The sequence below is a fragment of the Lagenorhynchus albirostris genome, chromosome 7 (genome assembly GCF_949774975.1).
Source record: "Lagenorhynchus albirostris chromosome 7, mLagAlb1.1, whole genome shotgun sequence".
NCBI lineage: Eukaryota > Metazoa > Chordata > Mammalia > Artiodactyla > Delphinidae > Lagenorhynchus > Lagenorhynchus albirostris.
This window is the reverse complement of record NC_083101.1, coordinates 64,128,840-64,154,484: the sequence shown is the minus strand read 5'-3', so window position 1 is coordinate 64,154,484 and position 25,645 is coordinate 64,128,840. Positions and strand designations below refer to the sequence as shown.

At 36.3% G+C, this 25,645-nt stretch overlaps 1 protein-coding gene across 1 annotated transcript in view; it reads left to right on the top strand.

Moving 5' to 3' along the window:
• FREM1 (FRAS1 related extracellular matrix 1) overlaps positions 1-25,645 on the top strand; it is a 175,628-nt gene that overhangs the window by 143,619 nt on the left and 6,364 nt on the right. Inside the window, exons 35-37 of the mRNA XM_060155088.1 lie at positions 7,422-7,507; positions 9,323-10,125; positions 12,264-12,447. Coding sequence (XP_060011071.1) covers positions 7,422-7,507; positions 9,323-9,522 — 286 coding nt within the window. The 3' untranslated portion in view covers positions 9,523-10,125; positions 12,264-12,447. The remainder of the gene's footprint in view (positions 1-7,421; positions 7,508-9,322; positions 10,126-12,263; positions 12,448-25,645) is intronic.

Here is a 25,645-nt window from a genome sequence, read left to right as displayed (position 1 = left end):
GGGTGGGATAGGGAGAGTGGGAGGGAGGGAGACGCAAGAGGGAAGAGATATGGGAACATATGTATATGTATAACTGATTCACTTTGTTATAAAGCAGAAACTAACACACCACTGTAAAGCAATTATACTCCAATAAAGATGTTAAAAAAAATAGCAATTGACTTTGAGATTTCACAAGTAAAGAGAGACAGTTGGTCAATAAAGACATGAAAAAAGGTGCCCACCACCATTAGATGTCAGAGAAATGCAAATTAAAACCACAATAAAATACCACTTCACACCCACTAGAATAGTTAAAATCACAAAGACTATGTTGTAGAGCAAATGGAATTCTCATTTATTGTTGGTGGAATTGTAAAATGGTACAACCTCTTTGTAGAACTGTCTTGCAGTTTCTTATAAAGTTACATGCATCTGCCCTGTGACCTAGCAATTCTACTCCTAGGTATTTACCCAAGAGAAATAATAATATATGTTTAAAAAAAGCACTTACAAGAATTTCATTAGTAACCTTTTTAATAACAGTAGTTTGGGTCATTTGTCTTCTTGTTATTGATTTATAGGAATTGTGTATATTTTCTCCATCAAAAAGGGAATAGACAAATTTTCTTTTCTTGATAAATTAATTTTTTTCTTTAGAATATAGAAATATTATTTTACAAATTTATTTTTTATGGAAGTATAGTTGATTTACAATGTTTCAGGTGTATAGCAAGTTACATATATATATGTATATATATTTATATTCTTTTTTTCAGATTCTTGTCCATTATCGGTTATTACAAAATATTGAATATAGTTCCCTGTGCTATACAGTAGGTTCTTATTGTTTATCAATTTTATATATAGTAGTGTGTAGCTGTTAATCCCAAATTCCTGATTTATCCCTCCCCCTCTCTTTTCCCCTTTGGTAACCATGAGTTTATTTTCTTTGTCTGTGAGTCTATTTCTGTTTTGTAAATAAGTTCATTTGTATCATTTTTTTTCAGATTCCGTATGTAAGTGATATCATATGATATTTGTCTTTCTCTGTCTTACTTCACTTAGTATGATAATCTCTAGTTGCATCCATGTTGCTACAGATGGCACTATTTCATTCCTTATTATGGCTGAGTAATATTCCATTGTGTATATATATATATATATATATATATATATATACACCATGTGGCTGAGTAATATTCCATTGTATATATAGACCATTTCTTCTTTATCCATTCATCTGTTGATGCACATTTAGGATGCTTCCATGTCTTTGCTATTGTAAATAGTGCTGCTGTGAACACGGTGGTGCATGAATCTTTTCACGTTAGAGTTTTCGTCTTTTCCAGATATATGCCCAGTAGTGGGATTGCTGGGTTATATGGTAACTCTATTTTTAGTTTTTTAAGGAACCTCCATAGTGGCTGCACCAATTTACATTTCCATTAACAGTATAAGAGGGTTCCTTTCCCCCCCCCCCCCCAGCATTTATTATTTGTGAGCTTTTTGGTGATGGTCATTCTAACCAGTGAGAGGTGATACCTTAGTGTAGTTTTGATTTGCATTTCTCTAATAATTAGCAATCTTGAGCATCTTTTCATGGCCTGTTGGCCATCTGTATGTCTTCTTTGGAGAAATGTCTATTTAGGTTTCTGCCCATTTTTCAATTGGATTGCTTGGCTTTTTTTGATACTGAGCTGTATAAGCTCTTTATATATTTTGGAAATTAATCCCTGTCAGTAGCATCATTTGCAAATATTTTGTCCCATTCTATAGGTTGCCTTTTCATTTTGTTTATGGTTTCCTTTGCCATGCAAAAGCTTTTAAGTTTAATTAGGTCCCATTTGTTTATTTTTGCTTTTGTTTCCATTATTCTAGGAGACAGATCCAAAAAAATATTGCTGCGATTTATGTGAAAGAGTGTTCTATGTTTTTCTCTAGGAGTTTTGTAGTATCCAGTCTTACATTTAGATATTTAATCCATTTTGAGTTTATTTTTGTATATGGTGTTAGAGAATGTTCTAATTTCATTCTTTTACAGGTAGCTGTCTGATTTTCCCAGCACCACTTATTGAAGAGACTGTCTTTTCTCCACTGTATATTCTTGTCTCATTTGTCATAGATTAATTGACCATAAGTGCGTGGGTTTATTTCTGGGCTTTCTATCCTGTTGCATTGATCTATGTGTCTGTTTTTGTGCCAGTACCATAGTCTTTTGATTACTATAGCTTTGCAGTATAGCCTGAAGTTAGGAAGTGTGATTTCTCGAGCTCCATTCTTCTTTCTCAAGATTGTTTTGGCTATTCAGAGTGTTTTTTGTTTCCATACAAATTAAATTTTTTTTGTTGTTCCAGTTCTGTGAAAGATACCATCAGTAATTTGATACGGATTGCACTGAATCTGTAGCTTGTCTTGGGTAGTATGGTCATTTTAACAATATTGATTCTTCCAATCGAAGAACACAGTATAAGTTTCCATCTGTTTGTCATCTTCAGTTTCTTTCATCACCATCTTATAGTTCTCGAAGTACAGGTCTTTTGCCTCATTAGGTATTCCTAAGTATTTTATTCTTTTTGATGCAGTAATAAATGGGATTATTGCCTTAGCTTCTCTTTCTGATATTTTGTTGTTAGTGTATAGAAATACAACAGATTTGGGTAATTAGGTGGATCAATAAAATAAAAAAGATATTGGGCGACTAATACAGGGTTGTCAAAATGAAGACATCAACAATATTACCTTAAATTGCCATTATTTCACAAGAAATGTTTTTTGACACCAAAAACCTAGAAGATCATAATCTCAGAATAATGGTATTAAGAAATACATAAATAGGTATTTTGTTCTGCAGTAAACTATTATAAAATCCAGTATAATAGTGATGGAAATTTTCTATCTCCCCTATTAATTCAAGAGGATTAGTGATCGTATATAGCAGATCAAACATGATGTTATAAGCAGTTTCAGAACTAACTTTTTCGTATCATTGTGAAGTTAATTTTATAAACCTCTGGTTTCAGGGAATTGTTTTAACTGTAGTACTGAGACCTTTTTTTAGATGTAAAACTGAGACAGCTTTCAGAACAAGAGAAAGTTTTCAGGGAGCAACTGGAGTTTTTCCATCATATTTTAGAGAGTGACATTATGTATCTATCAGTAATATAAACTATTTTGACTTACATGTTATGTATTTACCATATTGGTCCAGAAATTAAAGCATTTATCAAATACCATTTCTGACGGTATTCCAGGGTGTGTAAGAGATAAAATATATTTGGTGTGAGATTTTTATTTATTTTTCCTAAATTAATCAGTTTATTGTTAGGCAGATTGTTCTTTTTTTTTTTTTAATAAATGTATTTATTTATTTTTGGCTGTGTTGGGTCTTCATTTCTGTGCGAGGGCTTTCTCTAGTTGTAGTAAGTGTGGGCCACTCTTCATTGCGGTGCGGGGGCCGCTCTTCATCGTGGTACGTGGGCCTCTCACTGTCGCGGGCTCTCTTGTTGCGGAGCAGAGGCTCCAGACGCGCAGGCTCAGTAGTTGTGGCTCACGGGCCCAGTTGCTCTGCGGCATGTGGGATCTTCCCAGACCAGGGCTCGAACCCGTGCCCCTGCATTGGCAGGCAGATTCTCAACCAGTGCGCCACCAGGGAAGCCCGAGATTTTAAAAATATCATAAAAAGCTTCTAATTTTCAAATTTTAAGTGAAAAATGGGTATGAATATTTGACCTGATGGCTTTTGTATGATACTTCAATATGCATTTTATTTCAAAAGGACAATAAGAATGATGATCCCAAGAACAGTTAATACTAGTTACAGGCATTCCAGCAAATGCCTAGCAGCAGATTAAAAGCAAACTAAAACAAAAATAAAAGATCTGCACATTCTTTTGGATCAGTCATTTTAAGAGGAACACTTTTGGATGACAAGGCCACCTCCTCAGTATATTTTTCTCTGAACCCCAAGACCTCCCCTGTCATTCAGCATGTTTTCATTCATTCTATGGGCCTCTCTGCTTCCCTTCACCCATTACTTTTCAGGTTCATTTAGTCCTCTTCTCCAACCTCTTTCCCTTGAAAAATAAATATTCCTCTGGGAATTATCGATTCCTTCTGTGATGTAAAATTAATAGTTTCAACATTTTATAACCTGGCTATTTACCTTCTCATGAATATTTTTAGGAGATGGTTTTAGATTCTATAATTAGAATTAATATGCATCTAGAGTGTTTTTGTTTGGTCTCAGGGACCATTTTTCAATTCTCGGTTATGTTTCCTCAGGCTCCCTTGCTACCTGATGGTCCTTTACGTATGGTCATTTACAGCACCTGTGTTTCAAGAAGAACAGCACATTTTACTCTATCCTTTGTCCTTAATCAGATTGCTAACTCAACCCAATCTTTATCTCCAATCTCCTTTGCTCCCCATTGGTGTTTTATTATTTTTCTAGCCCAGAGGAGCCAGACTTCTAGATTAGGTATTTCTTGAATTTACATACTGTAATCTCATCTGCTCATTTCCTTAGGCAGTCATTGTACATTTGGTAATACTATTATTATAGATCATTATCTATGAAACCATTTTGCTTTCCCACAGGAATGTCTGGAACCCCTGCTGACCTATCCTTAAAGATTTAGTCTAAAATACATCTATATTTAATCAAAAAGTTTCAAAGAAGTAGGTGTTTATTTCTGTAGCTGCAAAAATTAAGGTTTCTGTTTTTAATACTACACTTTGAATGCTTTCAACTTTCAGAGCTGTCAAAAGATTTTATTTGTGTGTGTCTCTATATTTTATTTTTATATCTCTATAATATATACATATCTATATAGTTAATATTCTCTATTTTATTTGTATATGGGTATAAAAGAAAATGAATGGTATTTTTATAAAATAATCAACATACAAATGCCTAAATTTTTTTTTTGTAAATAACTATGGTCTAACATTTTACGTAGCCTAAACACAGCTGTTTTCCCCTCTTGCTCTTTTGGGACTTTTTGCTTCTCATAGCATCAAAAAGGAAATCAAACTTGTACTTGACCAGCTAAAATGGATTTTACAAAGTATCTTTTAAAGACAGTTTCAAGGATCTTAAAGCAGGAGGAGATGTTAAATATCCTTGAATAAAACCTGTTCCTTCCTGATAAAGACATTGAGGCGGAAGTTACATCCATAAGGAAATTGGGGACAGAGCAGGAAGTGGAACCCAGGTGTCCCATGTTCTGTCTAATACACCACATTGACTGAAGCAGCCCCTCAAGCCCTCCCTCAGTCTATATTTTATACACATTTCATATTCCATGTTCTAAACCCGCAGCACCTCAGAATTACCATATTGGATGTGAGAGAGAGGGGAGAAAAATTGGCTATCGTATCTGCTGTAACTGTCAGATAGGAGCTGACAGTAAGTAGTAAAGTCAGAACCAAGTCACACAACCCAAATCCGGCAGCCCAAGGACATTCAGAAATGTGGGGAAGAGCCTACCTATCTCAGAAGGCCCTGAAGTCACCACTGCATCATACAAAACTAAACTACTGTACTAGTAGGAAAAAAATCATTAAGAGACAGGTTAGATTATGTTCACTCTACATGATCTGGAAAAGCAGAGAAATGAATCTAAAGTTTGGAAAGATATAGGCAAAATGAAAAAAAATTCAACAGTCTAAACTTGTGACAAGTATGTATTACTAATGATGTTTCCTGCTTTTTAAAATATCAGTAGATATTAACCAGGCAAGAAGATCAAGGTGATTTTGTTTGTTTCTTTTTTTTTTTTTTGAGACTTTCTGTATTAGAAAAAGAAGAAAAGAAAAAAAATAATTATTTATTGGCTTTTTACTTAAAGCATTTTAAAGAGCTTTTAATGAACACTGTTGGGGAATTAGATAGAATCAAATATTGCTTATAGGAATAATTCAGCTAGCTGAGAAAATAATTCATAAGGAATTCTTATGCCTGTTAAGAGTGTCTGTCATCAGAAAGACAAGAGAGAACAAACACTGGCAAGGATGTGGAGAAAAGGAAACCTTTGTAAACTGTTGGTAGGATTGTAAAATGGTGAAGCCACTATGGAAAACAGTATTGAGTCCCCTCAAAAGTTAAAAATTGAACTACCATATGACCCAGCATTTCCTCTTCTGGGAATATGTCTGAAGGGAATGAAAATACTATGTCGAAGATGTATCTGCACCCCCATGTTTATAACAGCATTTTTTACAATAGCCAAGACATGGAAATGACCCAGGTGTCCATCAACAGATGAACAGATAAAGAAATTGTGGTACACGCACGTGCGCGCGCGCGCACACACACACACACACACACACACACACACACGAATATTATTCAGCCATAAAAATAAGGAAATCCTGCCAATTGGGACAACACGAGTAGACCTTGAGGGCATTATGCTAAGTGAAATAAGTCAGACAGAGAAAGACAAATACTATATGATCTCACTTACATGTGGAATCTAAAAACAAAAAGTCACAGAAAAAGAGATCAGATTTGTGGTTACCAGAGGTGAGGGATGTGAGGTGGGAGAGTTAGATGAAGGTAATCAAAAGACATAAACTTCCAGTTATAAGTAAATACAGGGGATGTAATGTATAACATGATGACTGTTGTTAACACTGCTGTGTGGTAGATTTGAAAGTTGTTTAGAGAGTAAATTCCAAGAGTTCTCATCACAAGGAGAAAAGCATTTTTTTCTTTTCTTTTCTTTTTTTTTTTTTGTAACTGTATGAAATGATGGGTGTTAACTAAACATATCGTGGTAATCAAAGTTCACTATATATGTAAGTCAAGTCATTATGCTGTATACCTTAAACTTATTAAAAATAGAATTATATTTTGGGGAAAATGTTTATATATATTTGTAAGAACAGGTGCTTTAACTTCTGCACAACATACGAAGGTTTGACAGTGAGGCTGAGCCTGTTTCTCTGGGTGGGATGAAAGAGTCACAAATATTGGGGTATTTGACTAAACATGCAAAGCTCAAAATGTCGGCTTCAAGTAATTTTATCCGAATAGTTTGGGTTACCTTACTGGCCAAATTAACTGGGAAATTGCAAAATTTGTGCCATTTAGAGATACACTTCCCATGAGAAGAGTCATTTTTTGGCATTAAGTAATTAATCTATATAAGTAAGCAGTTGCTGATTTTCTCAAAAGATGTTTAAAACCCATTGAACTTGTGCTTTAAAGCCCAGATATTATTACACAATATCACTTTCTTTGCTGTCACCTACCCCACCCTGCAGATACTCATTAATATAAAAAAATAGAGTATTAAAATCTTGGAAAGTTCTTTCTACATACATAGCTTTTTTTCTATTTTAAATTATCTTTGATTTGCATTATGCATTTCACATCAGCAGAAATGTTGAATTCCTTGTCACTGACACTCTCATTTTCGTGTGTTTGCACCTAGTCACCTGGGCAGCCTTGTAACTGTCCTCTCCAGGCAGCATATGCAATGGCTTTGGGACATCAGTGGAAGAAAGCCCTTTTGGATAGGCAAGTATCCGCGCTGCCCTGAGGGGGAAGGCAAGAACGCGAAGAGAACGTCTCCCTTCCTTAGGCCAAATAATTGTGGTTTACAATAATAAGCAATGGTTAGACAGTTGGACAGTCTGTCTTTTAAAACTCATCTTAATTACATAATACTTTCATTTATAGGCATCTAGCTCCAAGAAATAATGTGGAATGTGATTCAATTTATAAGTAAGAGAATTTTTAAAATGTTATTTCTAAAAGTAAAAAATTAGAAACAGTTGTAAATAGGGGATGGTGAAATAAATTACAGTATAGCCGTATGAAAGAATATTTAATATTTAATGCTTTTGTAAGGCATCAAATATTAAAGACATGACAAAATACCTTATGTTTATGAATTCATTCAATGTTGAATGCATATTGCATATAAAATATGTAATGCACTGCATTTGTGGCAAGGTGCTAAGTGAAAAAGCACTGTCTACAGCCATATGAAGCATGAAATAATTTAGAATAAAAAAGAAGTGTATGTATGTGTGATATATATACATATATACTTATATGTATAGACATAAAAAGAAATAAGCCAAAAAGTTAGAAATTTATTTTGTATCTCCAGTTAAGAATTATAGATCTTAATTTTATCCTTTGTTTTCTGAAGTTTTAATATTTTCTACAGTTTTAACAGTAATACAAATCTTTTCAAGCCAGTTTAGAAATAGAATTCTCAGGGTGCACTGAAGTTACTATTCTTACCATCTCTCCTTAAAGGTATTGTATTTCAGGGAATTATAATAAATGCACTCTTGGCTTCTCAAAATCTCTGTAATACTCAGTGAGCGTCTAATTCTGAACTCATCTGAGAGTATTAAATTAAGTCTGGAAGATAAATTTTCTCTATGTCCACAATGACTGATGTCAAGGCTCTATCCCCAAAAAGTCCTTGGGCATAGCATCACCTGATCAATAATTCAAAGAAACAGTCCAGAGGAGACAATCATTCCCAACCAAAAATACTTCATTTTATTCTACCCCAAAATATAGAATGAGAACCAGTGGGGAGAGGGTTACATGCTATGTAACAAAGACTGTTTTCATGGTCAAATTTGGTTTGGGAGCTGCCAGGCCATCCTATTGCAGAGGATTCTTTTCTCATGCTATTATTTTTATTTCTATTCTGAAAGACAGGAGGAGGAATGCTTCTTTAAGAAAAATTACAAGAGCTTTACAACATTGAAGTGTAATTTTCAAAAAACTGCCAGTGGGAGTAGAGAGACAAGTTGAGAAAAGCTGCTTTTTATTAGAACTGTAGCAGATTGAAAAAACCTTAAGCTCCAGACTAAAAATAATACTTAGTAAGCTACTTTCAAATATAAAAACCGAGACATTTAAATCGTGAGGGAGAAGAATAGACAAGAGTGTGATAGGAGTTCTGCCTGTAGGATACTATGAATAATAATTGCTATTTATTAAACACTTATATGTCATGAGCTTTATATGAGTTATCTGTTTTAATCCTCAAAACACGCTTGGATATATTTAGATATACACTTCTGAGTTGAGAAAACTAAAACTCAGAGAACTCAGAGAGGTTAAATAACCTGCCCAAAGATGTTCAACTAGCAAGTGGTGGAGCTAGGATTTGGATTCCAGTCTGCCTGACCCCAAAGCCTTGTGTTCTCACTTGTGTCTCATAGGATTCCCAGGTCCTAGTCCTTGTTTTAGAACGTAGGCCTACATTTGTATGTGATTACTTAACTTCAAATAACAGGTTGATATGCTGTCCAATTGTAAATGTAATAAAATCCTATGACGCACTTCTTTGGTTCACATTAGGTTTGAATGACCAAGTGCATGCTGGCCACTGGGAGTGGATCGGCGGTGAACCTGTGACCTTCACCAACTGGAGGAGAGGGCCTCCTCAACGTTCAAAGCCTGGCAAGAACTGTGTTTTGGTTCAAAGACAAGGAAAATGGCAAACAAAGGACTGTAAGAAGGGCAGATCTCACAATTATATGTGCTCCAGGAAACTCTAAATGTAACTGGCCCTACAGGTGCCCACTTGGGATTTCTTACCTATTTATTTCCAGGATATGTGCACATGGCTCAATAGAAAACAGGGTGTCATAACTGACTGGTACATTTTTTTTTTTTTTTTACTCATAGTGATTGAAGGATTCTATCTAGTAAAGGAGAAACACAGTTAAATAGTTCTGGGAAGTTTGATAAATGAATGTTACTTATAGGAAGAGATAAAATTTTTGCATCTCAATACCTTCCAAAATAAAACCCCAAGTATTATATGGCACAAGATTTGATTATTCCGGAGACCTCACTCCATATTTCAGTCAATACGAATTTCATGGTCCTTGGATGTTTTTGGTCCCAATACCTCAAATGAGTCCATTCTGAAATCTATATTGCAGGTACTTCTACTACTTCAATCTGAGGGAAGCTCACCCTGCCAGTTCATTAAATCAAGGTTGAACTGCAAAGGGTTGCTTTGTCCCTTTGGAGCCCTTTCACATGTGAAAGCTGAGAGGCTGTGGATAAAAAGGAGAATTCTCTGTGGTGAAAAAGGAAGGCTTTAGATGGAAGAATCTGGCAGATGGAAACTCATCTGCAAAGCTCTAGTTCAGGTAAGAATTCAGGGGCTACCTGTCCTTCTGAGGTCTACCCATCACTACTCACAAGACAGATCTCCTTTTCTAATAAGAATGGTGCACCATTCCAAAGCAAATGTTTGGGTTTCCCCAGCTTTACAGGGTCATGAGAAATTTGAAGTAACATGAGCCTTTCTCTTCATTCATGTTTATAGTACTGACAGGCATTTCTCAAGGACATTTGGAATAAAAAGCATATATGAATGATGATTAACATATGGAAGAAAAATATGACTTTCTCAAAAGTGTCCCAATGAACTGTGCTGATGAACAAAGAAAAGTAATACTGAAAACAGAGCTCTTGAAAGCCTATCTTCTCAGAAAGGATTTTGATACAATTTTGAGCCCTTAAATATTTAATATTTGTAGAAATGCCATGTTAACCTGATTCTCTAATGAAAAGGTACCTTATTAATTTATAATGGCTGCTGAGTGAAACATTTTGTAGCAGTGATGCATGTTGCAGCCTTGCAAGGACTCCCTTCTGAAATCAAGGTTTAATTACAGGAAATTAAAAATTAATTTCTAAACCATTTACTCAAAATTTTCCTCTTTTCATAATCCCTGAAAAATATGGTTATGCCACATGTGACTTGCTATATGAGCACCAGGGTCACTTCAGAATCAAAATGGAGTTATTAAGTGGACCAAAGTTTTGGTGCAGGTTTTATTATAAAAATACCCTGAGAGAAACTAAAAGTGACTGAAGAAATTCAGTCCCGTTTCTGGTTATAAAACATGACAGGCTTATTTTATTTGTGCTCATTTATCAAGATTTTGGTTAATAGAAATATTTACAAAAAGAGGTTGGAATGAGATTTAGACATTCTGCATCTTATTAAATTCCAACATCTTTGTGGAGTTGGGAGGCTCCTTACCTTAGATATCACAAGTAGGCTCTGGACTGCTGTGATACACAGGCCTTCTGTATGACACAAGTAGTTTCTGGTGTTTAACCAAAAGATGTAAAACCCATTCTCTGTATCAGTTCAAATCCCTTCTGATCCACTGGCTTCCGCAATGTGGAAAGGTGGGATGCAGAAGAAAGAAATGAAGAGTTGTTTACCTAAAGGGCTATATCCTAGGAGGGAAAGTAAAAGTTCAAGGAATGAGGAATATATTAGAACTATAGAACTATATTAACTATTTAAAACTGGAAATCCAGAACCATGGCAACTATGTAGAACCTGATCAGCATGGTAGATTTTATTTTACATTCCTGCCATGACAATGATATTTAAATGTAATTGCAAATGTTAGCACAAAGAGAGACTGCTTTGATTTTTATAGCAACTAGAAATACTAGAAGAATATTTAAAATACTCTTGATCATGAAAACATTAATTCAGGCAAGTGTAGGTGCTGGGCAGTATTCATCATGACCTTCATCTCCTTCTCATGATTGGGCTTTGACTGATGGGGAAATAGAAGTAAATGATGGTCATGGTTCTTTCCACCTTGATTGGTTACTGTCATCCTTTAGGTTCTGGTGGGAGTGGGAAGGAAGGAAATGGAGTGATGGTAGAATGGCAATGGGAGGTTATACGAAAGGAGAAGAAAGGGGAGAGTGGAGGAAGAGATGAGGGTTGATTTGTAGCTGAGAAAGAGAGCATCAGAAAGAAGGACCTGAATGCCACCCAACTCTTCTCCCCAGACTTGAATACCGACTCAGGAAAAGTCCCAGTTAATCCAAGGGCATTAACTCAGCTCAATAGTGTGTAGCTTTTCAGAATCTTGTACCGTTGGTCTTCAACAAAAACATATATATATATATATATAGTATATATTTGCTAAGCATAAACTTAAAAAACATATGACAATCACTTTATCTCCTTCCAAGGAGTGGTAAAAATGAAGTAGGTGACATTTACTTACATTTTTGTTTGTGTTTATTTTTAAGACAGCCAAAAAGAATATGCACATATTTTCATTAACACTATGGTTCTGTGTAATTTAAACCATAAGCTGGTGCTGATTAATTTCTGCGACAAAGCAACTTATTAAATATACTGTATCTAGAGTTGTATACAAATTAATAAAACAAACTTATTTCTAGTTCTGAATCACTGTCCCTTTAGTGTTTAACATTTTTTATTTATTCTACCCATTGTAAGAAGAAACGGAGAAGAAAAGTCAACATGTATGTTTCATCCTTACTGTTTGGATCAGCCTTTCATTATACAGCTTCCATCCATCCATCCATCCACCATCCATTCAACAAATATTGAATATGAAGTGCCAACCCTGTACCTGATAGTGTTCTGGATACTGGAGACGTGGAGTGAATGAGATAGGAAGGTAAAAGTATAAAGGCATAGTGCAAATATGCAAATTTCTAATAGTTCTTTTTAAGCATGGAGCTCTTTTTCTTAATCAGGGAGGAAGTCATTGATTACATTATCCCTTTTCAGAACTGGAGGGAAAGCCACACTGACACAAACAGCTCAGGCTGTCTTTTGTTTTATTTCTCAACTGATTAAGAAGCTGGTGTTAACTTCCTGAATATATAATCTGGTCAAAGTGTTATTGATAGCAGCTGTCTCAGATTTTCTGTCTCCAGATCAAGTTAGGAACTAACGTTTTCAAATCTAGGTAATTAATTTTATAACAATTATTTTTTTCCAAGAAGACAAGCAGTGTGTGTCTGTGTGTCTTTGAGATTCCTGGAGTAACAGGAATGAAAATGAGAGAACTTTGATGTCATCTCATCTAATATCCCTTTTGTATAGCAGAGGAGACTGAAGTCCTCAGATGTTAAAGTAGGAAGAGATCAGCACTAAAGCTACAGTCTTCCAAATCGTAGGCTGGATCTCTTCTAATTATCCCATGTATTTATTACCACTCTGAGCAAATGGTTTTATTATTTTCAAGTAAGATATCTTTCAATGATGATTATGATGAAGTTAACCATATACTTGAAAACATTATTGTAAGTGAAAGAAGATGGACACAAGGCTGCATACTGAGTGATTCTGCTTATATGAATTGTCCACATTAGTAGATTAGTGGTTGCCAGACGGTTGTTAGAAGGGGAAATTGGAACTAACTGCTTATAGGTACGGGGTTCCTTTTTGAGGGAATGGAAATGTTCTGGAATTAGATAGTGGTGATGGTTGCACAACCATCACTGAAGTGCACACTTTAAAATAGTAAAGCTCGCACAGAGCCCTCAGCCACGCCGAGGTCTAGGCCACTGCACAGCTGGGCTGTATCCAAAGGGCCACCACTGCGTGAGCCTTGCAACTAGAGATGCCCTTGCTGCCCTCAGAGCCACCCGCAGCTCACAGTGACTGCAGGAACTGCCGTCACCACCACATATTTGTCACTTTCAAAGAATTACAGTACTGTACAGTATGCCTCTCTCTTGGAATTGGAGAAACCACATTATCAGCCCATTATCATAGTAGGTGGACCTTCAAGATGGCAGAGAACTAAGACGTGGAGATCATCTTCCTCACCACAAATACATCAAAAATACATCTACATGTGGAACAACTCCTACAGAACACCTACTGAATGCTGACAGAAGACTTCAGACTTCCCAAAAGACGTGTGGCTGACAGGGTCTTGGTGCTCTGGCCTGGTGTCCCTCTGAGGTGGGAGAGCTGAACTCAGGATGTTGGACCACCAGAGACCTCCCGGCCCCACATAATATCAAACAGCGAAAGCTCTCCCAAAGATCTCCATCTCAACACTAAGACCCAGCTCCACTCAACAGCCAGCAAGCTCCAGTGCTGGATGCCCCATGCTAAACAACTAGCAAGACAGGAACACAACACCACACATTAGCAGAGAGGCTGCCTAAAGTCATAATAAGTTCACAGATACCTCAAAACACACCATCGGACGTGGCCCTGCCCACCACAAAAACAAGATCCAGCCCCACCCACCAGAACACAGGCACCAGTCCCCTCTACCAGGAAGCCTACACAACTACTGAACCCACTGGAAGCAGACACCAAAAACAACGGAAACTACGAACCTGCAGCCTGCGAAATGGAGATCCCAAACACAGTTAGTTAAGCAAAATGAGAAGACAGAGAAACACACCGCAGGTGAAGGAGCAAGGTAAAAACCCACCAGACCAAACAAATGAAGAGGAAATAGGCAGTCTACTTGAAAAAGAATTCAGAGTAATGATAGTGAAGATGGTCCAAAATCTTGGCAATAGAATGGAGAAAATACAAGAAACATTTAATGAGGACCTAGAAGAACGAAAGAGCAAACAAACAATGATGAACAACACAATAAATGAACTTAAAAATTCTCTAGAAGGAATCAATAGCAGAATAACTGAGGCAGAAGAACGGATAAGTGACCTGCCAGATAAAATAGTGGAAATAACTACTGCAGAGCAGAATAAAGGAAAAACAATGAAAAGAATTGAGGGCACTCTCAGAGACCTCTGGGACAACATTAAATGCACCAACATTCGAATTATAGGGGTCCCAGAAGAAGAAGAGAAAAAAAAAGGGTCTGAGAAAATATTTGAACAGATTATAGTTGAAGACTTCCCTAATATGGGAAAGAAAATAGTCAAGTCCAGGAAGCTCAGAGAGTCCCATACAGGATAAATCCAAGGAGAAATATGCCAAGACACATATTAATCAAACTATCAAAAATTAAATACAAAGGAAAAATATTAAAAGCAGCAAGGGAAAAGTAACAAATAACATACAAGGGAATCCCCATAAGGTTAACAGCTGATCTTTCAGCAGAAATTCTGCAAGCCAGAAGGGAGTGACAGGACATATTTAAAGTGATGAAAGGGAAAAACCTACAACCAATATTACTCTACCCAGCAAGGATCTCATTCAGATTCAACAGAGAAATGAAAACCTTTACGGACAAGCAAAAGCTAAGAGAATTCAGCACCACCAAACCAGCTTTACAGCAAATGGTAAAGGAACTTCTCTAGACAGGAAACACAAGAGAAGGAAAAGACCCACAATAACAAACCCACAACAATTAAGAAAATGACAATAGGAACATACATATCGATAAATACCTTAAATGTAAATGGATTAAATGCTCCAACCAAAAGACATAGATTAGCTGAATGGATACAAAAACAAGATCCACATATATGCTGTCTACAAGGTACCCATTTCAGACCTAGGGACACAGAAAGACTGAAAGTGAGGGGGTGGAAAAGGATATCCCATGCAAATGGAAATCAAAAGAAAGCTGGAGTAGCAATTCTCATATCAGACAAAATAGACTTTAAAATAAAGACTCTTACAAAACACGAAGAAGGACACTACATAATGTCAAGGGATCAATCCAAGAAGAAGATATAACAATTGTAAATATTATGCACCCAACATAGGAGCACCTCAATACATAAGGCAAATGCTAACAGCCATAAAAGGGGAAATCGACACTAACAAAATCATAGTAGGGGACTTTAACACCCCACTTTACCAATGGACAGATTATCCAAAATGAAAACAAATAAGGAAACACAAGCTTTAAATGATACATTAAACAAGGTGGACTTAATTGATATTTATAGGACATTCCATCCAAAAACAACAGAATACACTTTCTTCTCAAGTGCTCATGGAACATTCTCCAGGATAGATCATATCTTGGGTCACACATCAAGCCTTGGTACATTTAAGAAAATTGAAATGCTATCAGCAGTTCTAAGAGGGAAGTTTATAGCAATACAATCCTACCTCAAGAAACAAGAAACATCTCAAATAAACTAACCTTACACTTAGGGCAATTGGAGAAAGAAGAGCAAAAAAACCCCAAAGTTAGCAGAAGGAAAGAAATCATAAAGATCAGATCAGAAATAAATGAAAAAGAAATGAAGGAAACAATAGCAAATGTCAGTAAAATTAAAAGTTGGTTCTTTGAGAAGATAAGCAAAATTGATAAACCACTAGCCAGACTCATCAAGGAAAAAAAGGGAAGAGACTCAAATCAACAGAATTAGAAATGAAAAAGGAGAAGTGACAACTGACACTGCAGAAGTACAAAGAATCATGAGGGATTACTACAAGCAACTATATGCCAATAAAATGGACAACCTGGAAGAAATGGACAAATTCTTAGAAAAGCACAACCTTCCAAGACTGAACCTGGAAGAAATGGACAAATTCTTAGAAAAGCACAACCTTCCAAGACTGAACCAGGAAGAAATAGAAAATATGAACAGACCAATCACAAGCACTGAAATTGAAACTGTGATTAAAAATCTTCCAACAAACAAAAGCCCAGGACCAGATGGCTTCACAGGCAAATTCTATCAAACATTTAGAGAAGAGCTAACACCTATTCTTCTCAAACTCTTCCAAAATATAGCAGAAGGAGGAACACTCCCAAACTCATTCTCTGAGGTCACCATGTTGCTGATACCAAAACCAGACAAAGATGTCACAAAAAAAGAAAACTACACACCAATATCACTGATGAACATAGATGCAAAAATCCTCAACAAAATACTAGCAAACAGAATCCAGCAGCACATTAAAAAGATCATACACCATGATCAAGTGGGGTTTATCACAGGAATGCAAGGATTCTTCAATATATGCAAATCAATGTGATACACCGTATTAACAAATTGAAGGATAAAAACCATATGATCATCTCAATAGATGCAGCAAAAGCTTTTAACAAAATTCAACACCCATTTATGATAAAAAATTATCCGGAAAGTAGGCATAGAGGGAACTTACCTCAACATAATAAAGGCCATATATGACAAACCCACAGCCAGCATCATTCTCAATGGTGAGAAACTGAAACCATTTCTTCTAAAATCAGGAACAAGTCCAGGATGCCCACTCTCACCTCTATTTTTCAACACAGTTTTGGAAGTTTTAGCCAGAGCAATCAGAGAAGAAAAAGAAATAAAAGGAATCCAAATCAGAAAAGAAGTAAAGCTGTCACTTTGCAGATGACATGATACTATACATAGAGAATCCTAAAGATGCTACCAGAAAACTACTAGAGCTAATCAATGAATTTGATAAAGTTGCAGGATACAAAATTAATGCACAGAAATCTCTTGCATTCCTATAAACTAATGATGAAAAATCTGAAAGGGAAATTAAGGAAACACTCCCCTTTACCACTGCAACAAAAAGAATAAAATACCTAGGAATAAACCTACTTAAGGAGAAAAAAGCCCTGAATGCAGAAAACTGTAAGACACTGGTGAAAGAAATGAAAGATGATACCAACAGTTGGAGAGATATACCATGTTCTTAGATTGGAAGAAACAGCATTGTGAAAATGACTATAACCCAAAGCAGTCTACAGATTCAATGCATTCTCTTTCAAACTACCAGTGGCATTTTTCACAGAACTAGAGCAAAAAATTTCACTATTGGTATGGAAATACAAAAGACCCTGAATAGCCAAAGCAATATTGAGAAAGAAAAACTGAGCTGGAGGAATCAGGCTTCCTGACTTCAGGCTATACTACAAACCTACCCTAATCAAGACAGTATGGTACTGACACAAAAACAGAAATATAGATCAATGGAACAGGATAGAAAGCCCAGAGATAAACCCATGCACATATGGTCACCTTATCTTTGATAAAGGAGGCAAGAATATACAATGGAGACAAGACAGCCTCTTCAATAAGTGGTGCTGGGAAAACTGGACAGGTACATGTAACAGAATGAAATTAGAACACTCCCTAACACAAAAATAAGCTCAAAATGGATTAAAGACCTAAATGTAAGGTCAGACACTATAAAACTCTTAGAGGAAAACATAGAAGGGTCACTCTTTGACATAAATCACAGCAAGATCCTTTTTGACCCACCTCCTAGAGAAATAGAAATAAAAACAAAAATAAACAAATGGGACCTAATGAAACTTCAAAGCTTTTGCATAGCAAAAGAAACCACAAGCAAGACGAAAAGACAACCCTCAGAATGGGAGAAAATATTTGCAAATGAAGCAACTGACAAAGGATTAATCTCCAAAATTTACGAGCAGCTCATGCATCTCAATATCAAAAAACAAACAACCCAATCCAAAAATGGGTAGAAGATTTAAATAGACATTTCTCCAAAGAAGATATACAGATGGCTAACAAACACATGAAAGAATGCTCAACATCATTAATCATTAGAGAAATGCAAATCAACACTACAATGAGGTATCACCTCACACCAGTCAGGATGGCCATCATCCAAAAATCTACAAACAATAAATGGTAGAGAGGGTGTGGAGAAAAGGGAACCCTCTTGCACTGTTGGTGGGAATGTAATTTGATACAACCACTATGGAGAACAGTATGGAGGTTCCTTAAAAAATTAAAAATAGGGCCTCCCTGGTGACGCAGTGGTTGAGAGTCCGCCTGCCCATGCAGGGGACACGGGTTCGTACCCCAGTCCGGGAAGATCTCACATACCACGGAGCGGCTGTGCCCGTGAGCCATGGCCGCTGAGCCTGCGCATCCAGAGCCTGTGCTCCGCAACGGGAGATGCCACAACAGTGAGAGGCCCGCGTACCACAAAAAAACAAACAAACAAAAAAACTAAAAATAGAACTCCCATACGACCCTGCAATCCCACTACTAGGCATATACCCTGAGAAAACCATAATTCAATAAGAGACATGTACCACAATGTTCATTGCAGCACTATTTACAATAGCCAGGACATGGAAGCAACCTTAGTGTCCATCAACAGATGAATGGGTAAAGAAGATGTGGCACATATATACAATGGAATATTACTCAGCCATAAAAGGAAACGAAATTGAGTTATTTGTAGTGAGGTAAATGGACCTAGAGTCTGTCATACAGAGTGAAGCAAGTCAGAAAGATTAAAACAAATACCGTATGCTAACACATATATATGGAATCTAAAAAAAAAAAAAAAAAGGTTCTGACGAACCTAGCAGCAGGACAGGAATAAAGACGCAGATGCAGAGAATGGACTTGAGGACACGGGGAGGGGGAAGGGTAAGCTGGGACGAAGTGAGGGAGTGGCACTGATATATATACACTACCAAATGTAAAATAAATAGCTAGTGGGAAGCAGCTGCATCACACAGGGGGATCCGCTCAGTGCTTTTTGACTACCCTGAGGGGTGGGAGAGGGAGGGTGGGAGGGAGACACAAGAGGGAGGGAATATCGGGATATATGTATACATATAGGTGATTCACTTTGTTATACAACAGAAAGTAACACACCATTGTAAAGCAGTTATACTCCAATAAAGATGTTTAAAAAACGGTAAGTTGTATGTTATAGGAAATATTTCTGAAAAAACGCTAGTAAAAATCACCACATAAAAATGTATTTTAGAGAGCTATAAGTGTGTTGATGTATTAGCTGTGTGTTTACGTAATTCATCCAAGATACTTTTTCCAGTCTTTGCCCCAAGTCTCTCTCAGGTTTTTTATTTGTTAATACAGTTGGTTAAGGGAAAGAAAATACTGATTCGACATATTTTAAAATTTAAGGTACTGCTTTATTGATCTTCCTCCTCTTTCCCGCTATTAATCATGGGACAACAGTTACTGATGGCGGAGTGTGTCTGTAATATCCAGAATGCCATGATTTTCTTAAAATTTATTTTATAAGTCTTCAGAAAGGATTGCGCAGGAAATGAATAGACTATCCCCATAACTTACACATATAACTGTTCATTTTGAACAGTTTTTATGGGTCTTATATTCTGCTAGGCAATAAAGTTTAGTTTATCCTAAGACAGAAAGGAACAAAAATCAACCAACACTTCCATTAAAGGCCTTATGGTAACCTGCAATACTTTTTCCAAGCAATGAAGTATGAGTTCACCTTTCACTTCTATCCCCATCTGTATTATTGCTTCCTACAGGTAATCACTGCCAACTTATCCTACAGAAGAAAAATGGAAAACAATACACTATCCTAAAACTAGTCAAAAAGGAAGCTGCAGTGGCTATGTTATCAGAAAATTTTAGAGCAAAGAGTATTTACCAAGGATAAATAAGGTTAGCTTATAATTTAAAGGAGCCAGTACATCAACAAAACATAATAATCCTAAATAGTCATGCAGCTAATAACAAAATTAAAAATAGAGGTGTAAGGAGACATAGACAAATCTCTAATTATAGTCGGTAATGTTAATACCCCTCTCTCGATGATTGATAGAACAAGTAGGCAGAAAATCAGTAAGGATAGAGAAGTATGGATACTGTTAACAAATTAACCTAGCAGATATTTATAGAACACTCTACCCACAGACAGCAGCATATACATTGTTTGCAAGTGCACATGGAGCATTTACCAGGGCAGACCATATTCTGGGACATAAAATGGGTCTCGATATACAAAATATGTTCACTGGCCACAATGGAATTAAATTAGAATTCAGTAACAGAAATATCTCTGGAAAATCCGTAAGTGTCTGGAAGCTAAATTATAGACTTCTTTAATGCTGGATTAAAGAAGAAGTCAAAGGGGAGCTTAAAAATTATGGTGAACTGAATTAAAATGGAAACACATCAACGATTGTAGGATACCATGCAGTACTTACAGGGAATTTTATAGCACTAAATGCCTATATTAGAAAAGAAGAAAGGTATTACCCTCAGCTTCCACTTTAAGAAAATAGAAAAAGAAGAAAACATAAATAAGGAAATGAAAAATACCAGATCAGAAGCTAATGAAATAGCAAAACAGGAAATCAACAGGGAAAATCAGTGAAACCGAAGCTGATTTTCTGAGAATATCAATGAAATTGGTAAATCTCTAACCAGACTGATCAGGAAAAGATGAGAAGAGGACACATATTGCTAATATCAGGAATGATAAGTGACATCAGGTGAGAGCACTACATATTCTATAGCTACTAAAAGAAAAATAAGGGACTATCATAAACAACTTGTATCAATAGACAGCTTAAATGGTCAAATTCCTTGAAAGAGACAAACGACCAAAGCTCAATCAAGAAAAAATAGGTAACTTGAAAAAAGCCTAGAACTCTTACAAAAGTTGAATTTGTAGTTTCTCACAAAGAAATTTCCAGGCTCAGATAGCTTCACTATTGAATTCTGCAAATATTTAAGGAAGAAATAGTACCAAATCTTTATAAAACTCAGAAAATCACAGAGGAATGAATACTTTCTAACTCATTCTGAGGCCAGTATTACTCTGACAGCAAACCATACAAAAGTATTGTAAGAAAAGAAAACTTCAGACCAACATCCCTCATGAATATAGATGGAAAAATTCTAAAAAATTTTTACCAATTAAAATCAACAATACATACAAAAGGATAATACATCTTGACCAAGACACTTAAGAAAATGACAAGCTACAGACTAGGAGAAAATACTTACTATGCATATATCTGATAAAGGACTTGTATCCAAACCATATTTTTTAAAAACTCCAATATAGAGAATATAAGACTATATTATATTTCTCTAGTAACCAGTGATGTTGAGCATCTTTTCATGTGCCTCTTGGCCATCTGTATGTCTTCCTTGGTGAAATGTCTATTTAGATCTTCCGCCCATTTTTTAATTGGATTGTTTGGTTTGTTTTATATTGAGCTCCTTGAGCTGTTTGTATATTTTGGAGATTAATCCTTTGTCGTTTCATTTGCAAACATTTTCTCGCATTCTGAGGGTTGTCTTTTTGTCTTGTTTATGGTTTCATTTGCTGGGCATATGGCTGATTCACTTTGCTGTACAACAGAAACTAACACAGTATTGTGAAGCAATTATACTCCAATAAAGATCTATTTTTTAAAAAAGACTATTATATTATTAAGAAATCAATAATAATTTTTTAAATGGGCAGAAGATTTGAACAGATACTTCACCAAAGAAGATATATGGATGGCAAATAAATACATGAAAATATGTTCTCCTATTGTTCAGTCATTAAGGAATTATAAACTAAAGCCACAATGAGGTAGTATTACACTCCTACTAGAATAGCTAAAATTAAAAAGGCCGACTGTACTAAGTGATGGTGAGGATGTGAAGGAACTGGAGCTCTCATACACTGCTGGTGGAAATATAAAACAGCCCCACCACTTTGGAAAACAATTTGGTGGTTTAAAAGTTAAACTGTATATGAGCCAACCATTCCACTCCTACGAATTTATACAAGAGAAGAAAATACATATCTCCGTTCAAAGACTTGTACATAAATGTTCATAGCAACTTTATTTGTAACAGCCGAAACTGTCAACAGCCAATTGTCTATTATCATATGAATGGATAAATAAATTATAGCATATCCCTGCAATGAAATACTATTCAGGAATAAAAACAAATGAGACATTGCTACAACATGGACGATTGTTAAAATACTTATGCTGAGTGAAAGAAGCCTGACAAAAAAGAATATACAGTGTATATGTACTCCATTTATAGAAAATTCTGGAATGTGCAAACTAATCTATGTTGACAAAAAGCAAATCAGGTGTTATCTGGGAATAAATGAGGAGGACAGGAAATGGCAGAGGAAGGGATTGCCAAGGGACAGAAGGAAGGTTTTAGGAGTGATGGTTATGTTCACTATTTTGATTGTAGTGATAGTTTCACAGATATGCACGTGTATACATATATGCACATGTATGTCTAAATCTATCCAACTGTACCCTTTAAGTACATTTTGGTTTTTGTTTATCATTTATCCTTCAATAAAGCAGTATAAAGAAAGAGAAACAACGAAATAATCTCTACAACACAGTGGAAATTTTTCAAAAGAAAATGAAAGCTATATGCATGAGGATATCTTTATTTCAGGGCAATAAAAAATTGGAGCAAAGTTACATGATTTAAATGTCCAATGACAGAAGAATGCTTAATGGAATATTGCCTCCATTAAAATAATAATTCTATCCCATAATGTTAAAGTAGCAGAATTTAAAATAATATATGCACAAGTTTAATAGCTATATTGCAATAGGCAAACTGACCACAGAGAAAAGCATAAGGTAGGTTTAGATCTCAATCCCACCACTGACTAGCTATGTATCCTAAACTTAGGTTTCTTATCTAGAAAGTGGGAGTAATAATAGCTTCCTAAAAAATTGTAAGAATTAAATGTGAAACTATGAAGAATATGCCTAGGACAGAGTAGGCATTCAATGAAAGGTAACTTTGTAAGAGTTGAAGAGCTATGAAGTGTGAGTGTGTGTGTGTGTGTGTGTGTGTGTGTGTGTGTGTGTAATGCACAGTACTTGGAAGAGGGTGACAACTTCAAGCAGTGTTGTCCTTACCAGTAAGCAGGGAAGGAGGAGCTGGGGAGTAAGACAGTTGGGGTTTTAAAGTTGCATTTTCCGGTAAGAACTTTCCCATGTATTAGGATATTTTGTTGAATATAGAAATGTTTCCATTTGTTGGAAAAATCCAGAATTTTCTTTCTTTTTAAAACCTCAATATGCCTTGCTTTCAGGCATGATCTATGATACACAAATCTCATTATAAAGAGAGACAAGTTAGGGGATAGTTTTTCCCCTGACAGAAAGGATTGTTTGTTTTGCTAAAGGATTGTTTGTTGCTAAGGACTTGGATGATAGTTGTTTTCTAAGAATGGCTCTGCAGTGAGGCCATATTTTCAAAATTCCCTTTTACATACAAAAGTAACACACTTGCTGCATATATTGAGTGTTCATCAGGCCTCCAAATGAATATGTAAATGGTGCTAGATGGAGAAAAATGTGGTTTGGGGTGTACAAGAGTCAGGGAGGATTCAGACTAGAAGCTGAAGGACAGAGAAAGCCAGCTGAGACTGGCTCCCAGTAAATCACCTTCTTGCCTACAGATTTCCCACCCAGCAGAATCCTTAGGTCATTTTGGTGACTAGCTGCGAATAACAGGCTTCTAAGAGTTTCAGATTTGAATCAAGAGTCACATTTGAACTTTTGCACATGTGACTAAGGTGTGCCCAATTTTATAGCAAACTTGGACCCAGGGTCAGGTACACAATAGAAGGCAAGCCTTACCGGAAGTTTCTGCTTTGCTTTTGCATTTTATTGTCACGATTTTTCACGGTTTGTCTTATACCACCTTGTTACTTAATTCCCACACCTTGGAGGGAAAAATGTGTAATATTTTAATATTTATATTACAGATACTTAACATTATGTTTCTGCATAGGTGTTGCCAAGAGAGCAAAGCCAACCTTTATTTATAGAGGGTAGAAAATATAAATCTGTCTAAAATCTTTTGTGAAATAAAGGTCTTAATATTTCCAGAGTTGATTTTGGTGCCTACTCTTGGAGAGGCTTAGAGAAGCGTTGTGAATACAATGTACCATTGTTTTAGGTTTCCTATCCACGACTTGCTTTTTTCCCCAACTTCCCTCTCTTTTGGCAACTTCTCCTCGCATTCTGTCCTACATTTGGCCCCGAGACAGTTGAAAGCTTTGCAAGTTGATTTTCCATTCCCATCTGAATTTTAGCTTAGCCGTGGAACTGTTTTCCATGTGTTTTTAATCATTTGTCCATGTGTTATGAGCTTATAGGGACAATATGTTTCCCCCAATCTGCCTGCATTGTATAAGCAGAAACTGGCAAGGTGGCCAGTGGGGGAACAGTTTTCAGAAGTTGCCCCCTACATTCATTTCTGTTGGTGATACACCATCTCCATCTTCCAACTGGAGGGAAACAATTTACAAGCTGCATAAAGTTAACTAACACAGAGTCCACTGGCCTGAGTTGGCTTTTTTCAAAGTATAATTATCTTTCGGAAGAGATTTGCCTGGGAACTGTGGCTGGTATGACAAAGTTCAAAGACCTACTCTGAGACTGTGGCCAGGCTGGGAAATAAAGTTTTATTCTGAGTCTTCCGAGGCTCAGTGGAAATTTGATTTTAAAATAGGGTCTAAACACAGAGAATTAAGGATAAGTTCTCCAGGACAAAGAGATACCTCTTAGAAAGTAAAGCACAACAAGGACCCATGTCAGAAGTTGCTGTCCAAAATTTTTACTGGATTTGGTATGTTAACGCAAACATTCATTACCAAAAAAAAAAAAGCAAACTTTCATTAACCTAAGTGTAGAGCAAGGAGCCAGGAACAGGAAAGAAACAAAAATACATTAAGCAAAATCCCTGTTCTCGAAGTCTGTGTCAGACTGCTGTCAATGCAGTCTCCAGCAAACACAGACCTTGCCTCCAAGGAGCCTTCTCCCCGGGTTGGGAAGACACACATGCAGCCAAATTAAATCAATGCTGAGGAATTGCTAACTGGCAGAGTAAAGAAGGGACTTGGCTTCCGGAGCCCCAAATAAATCCTGGTGTTATGGGAGAGGTGACTCCCTGTACATCCTCTACTCCCCAGAAAGCTGGCTGGATGGCAGATCTGCTCTTGGAGGTTAAAATTGCAGGTTTCTCGTAGCTCTTTTGCCTACTCTGACCTCCCTTTCTTTCTCCATTTTATTTAGGACCAAATTCATGAGAAGTTCATGTTGCAGAGAGTTCCAATAGCTACACGGAGGCATGGGTGATCCTGGGAAGAAAGATTTAAAGGAGGGCTGCAGCAAAAAGCTAGACTTCGGTGGGTTGATATGT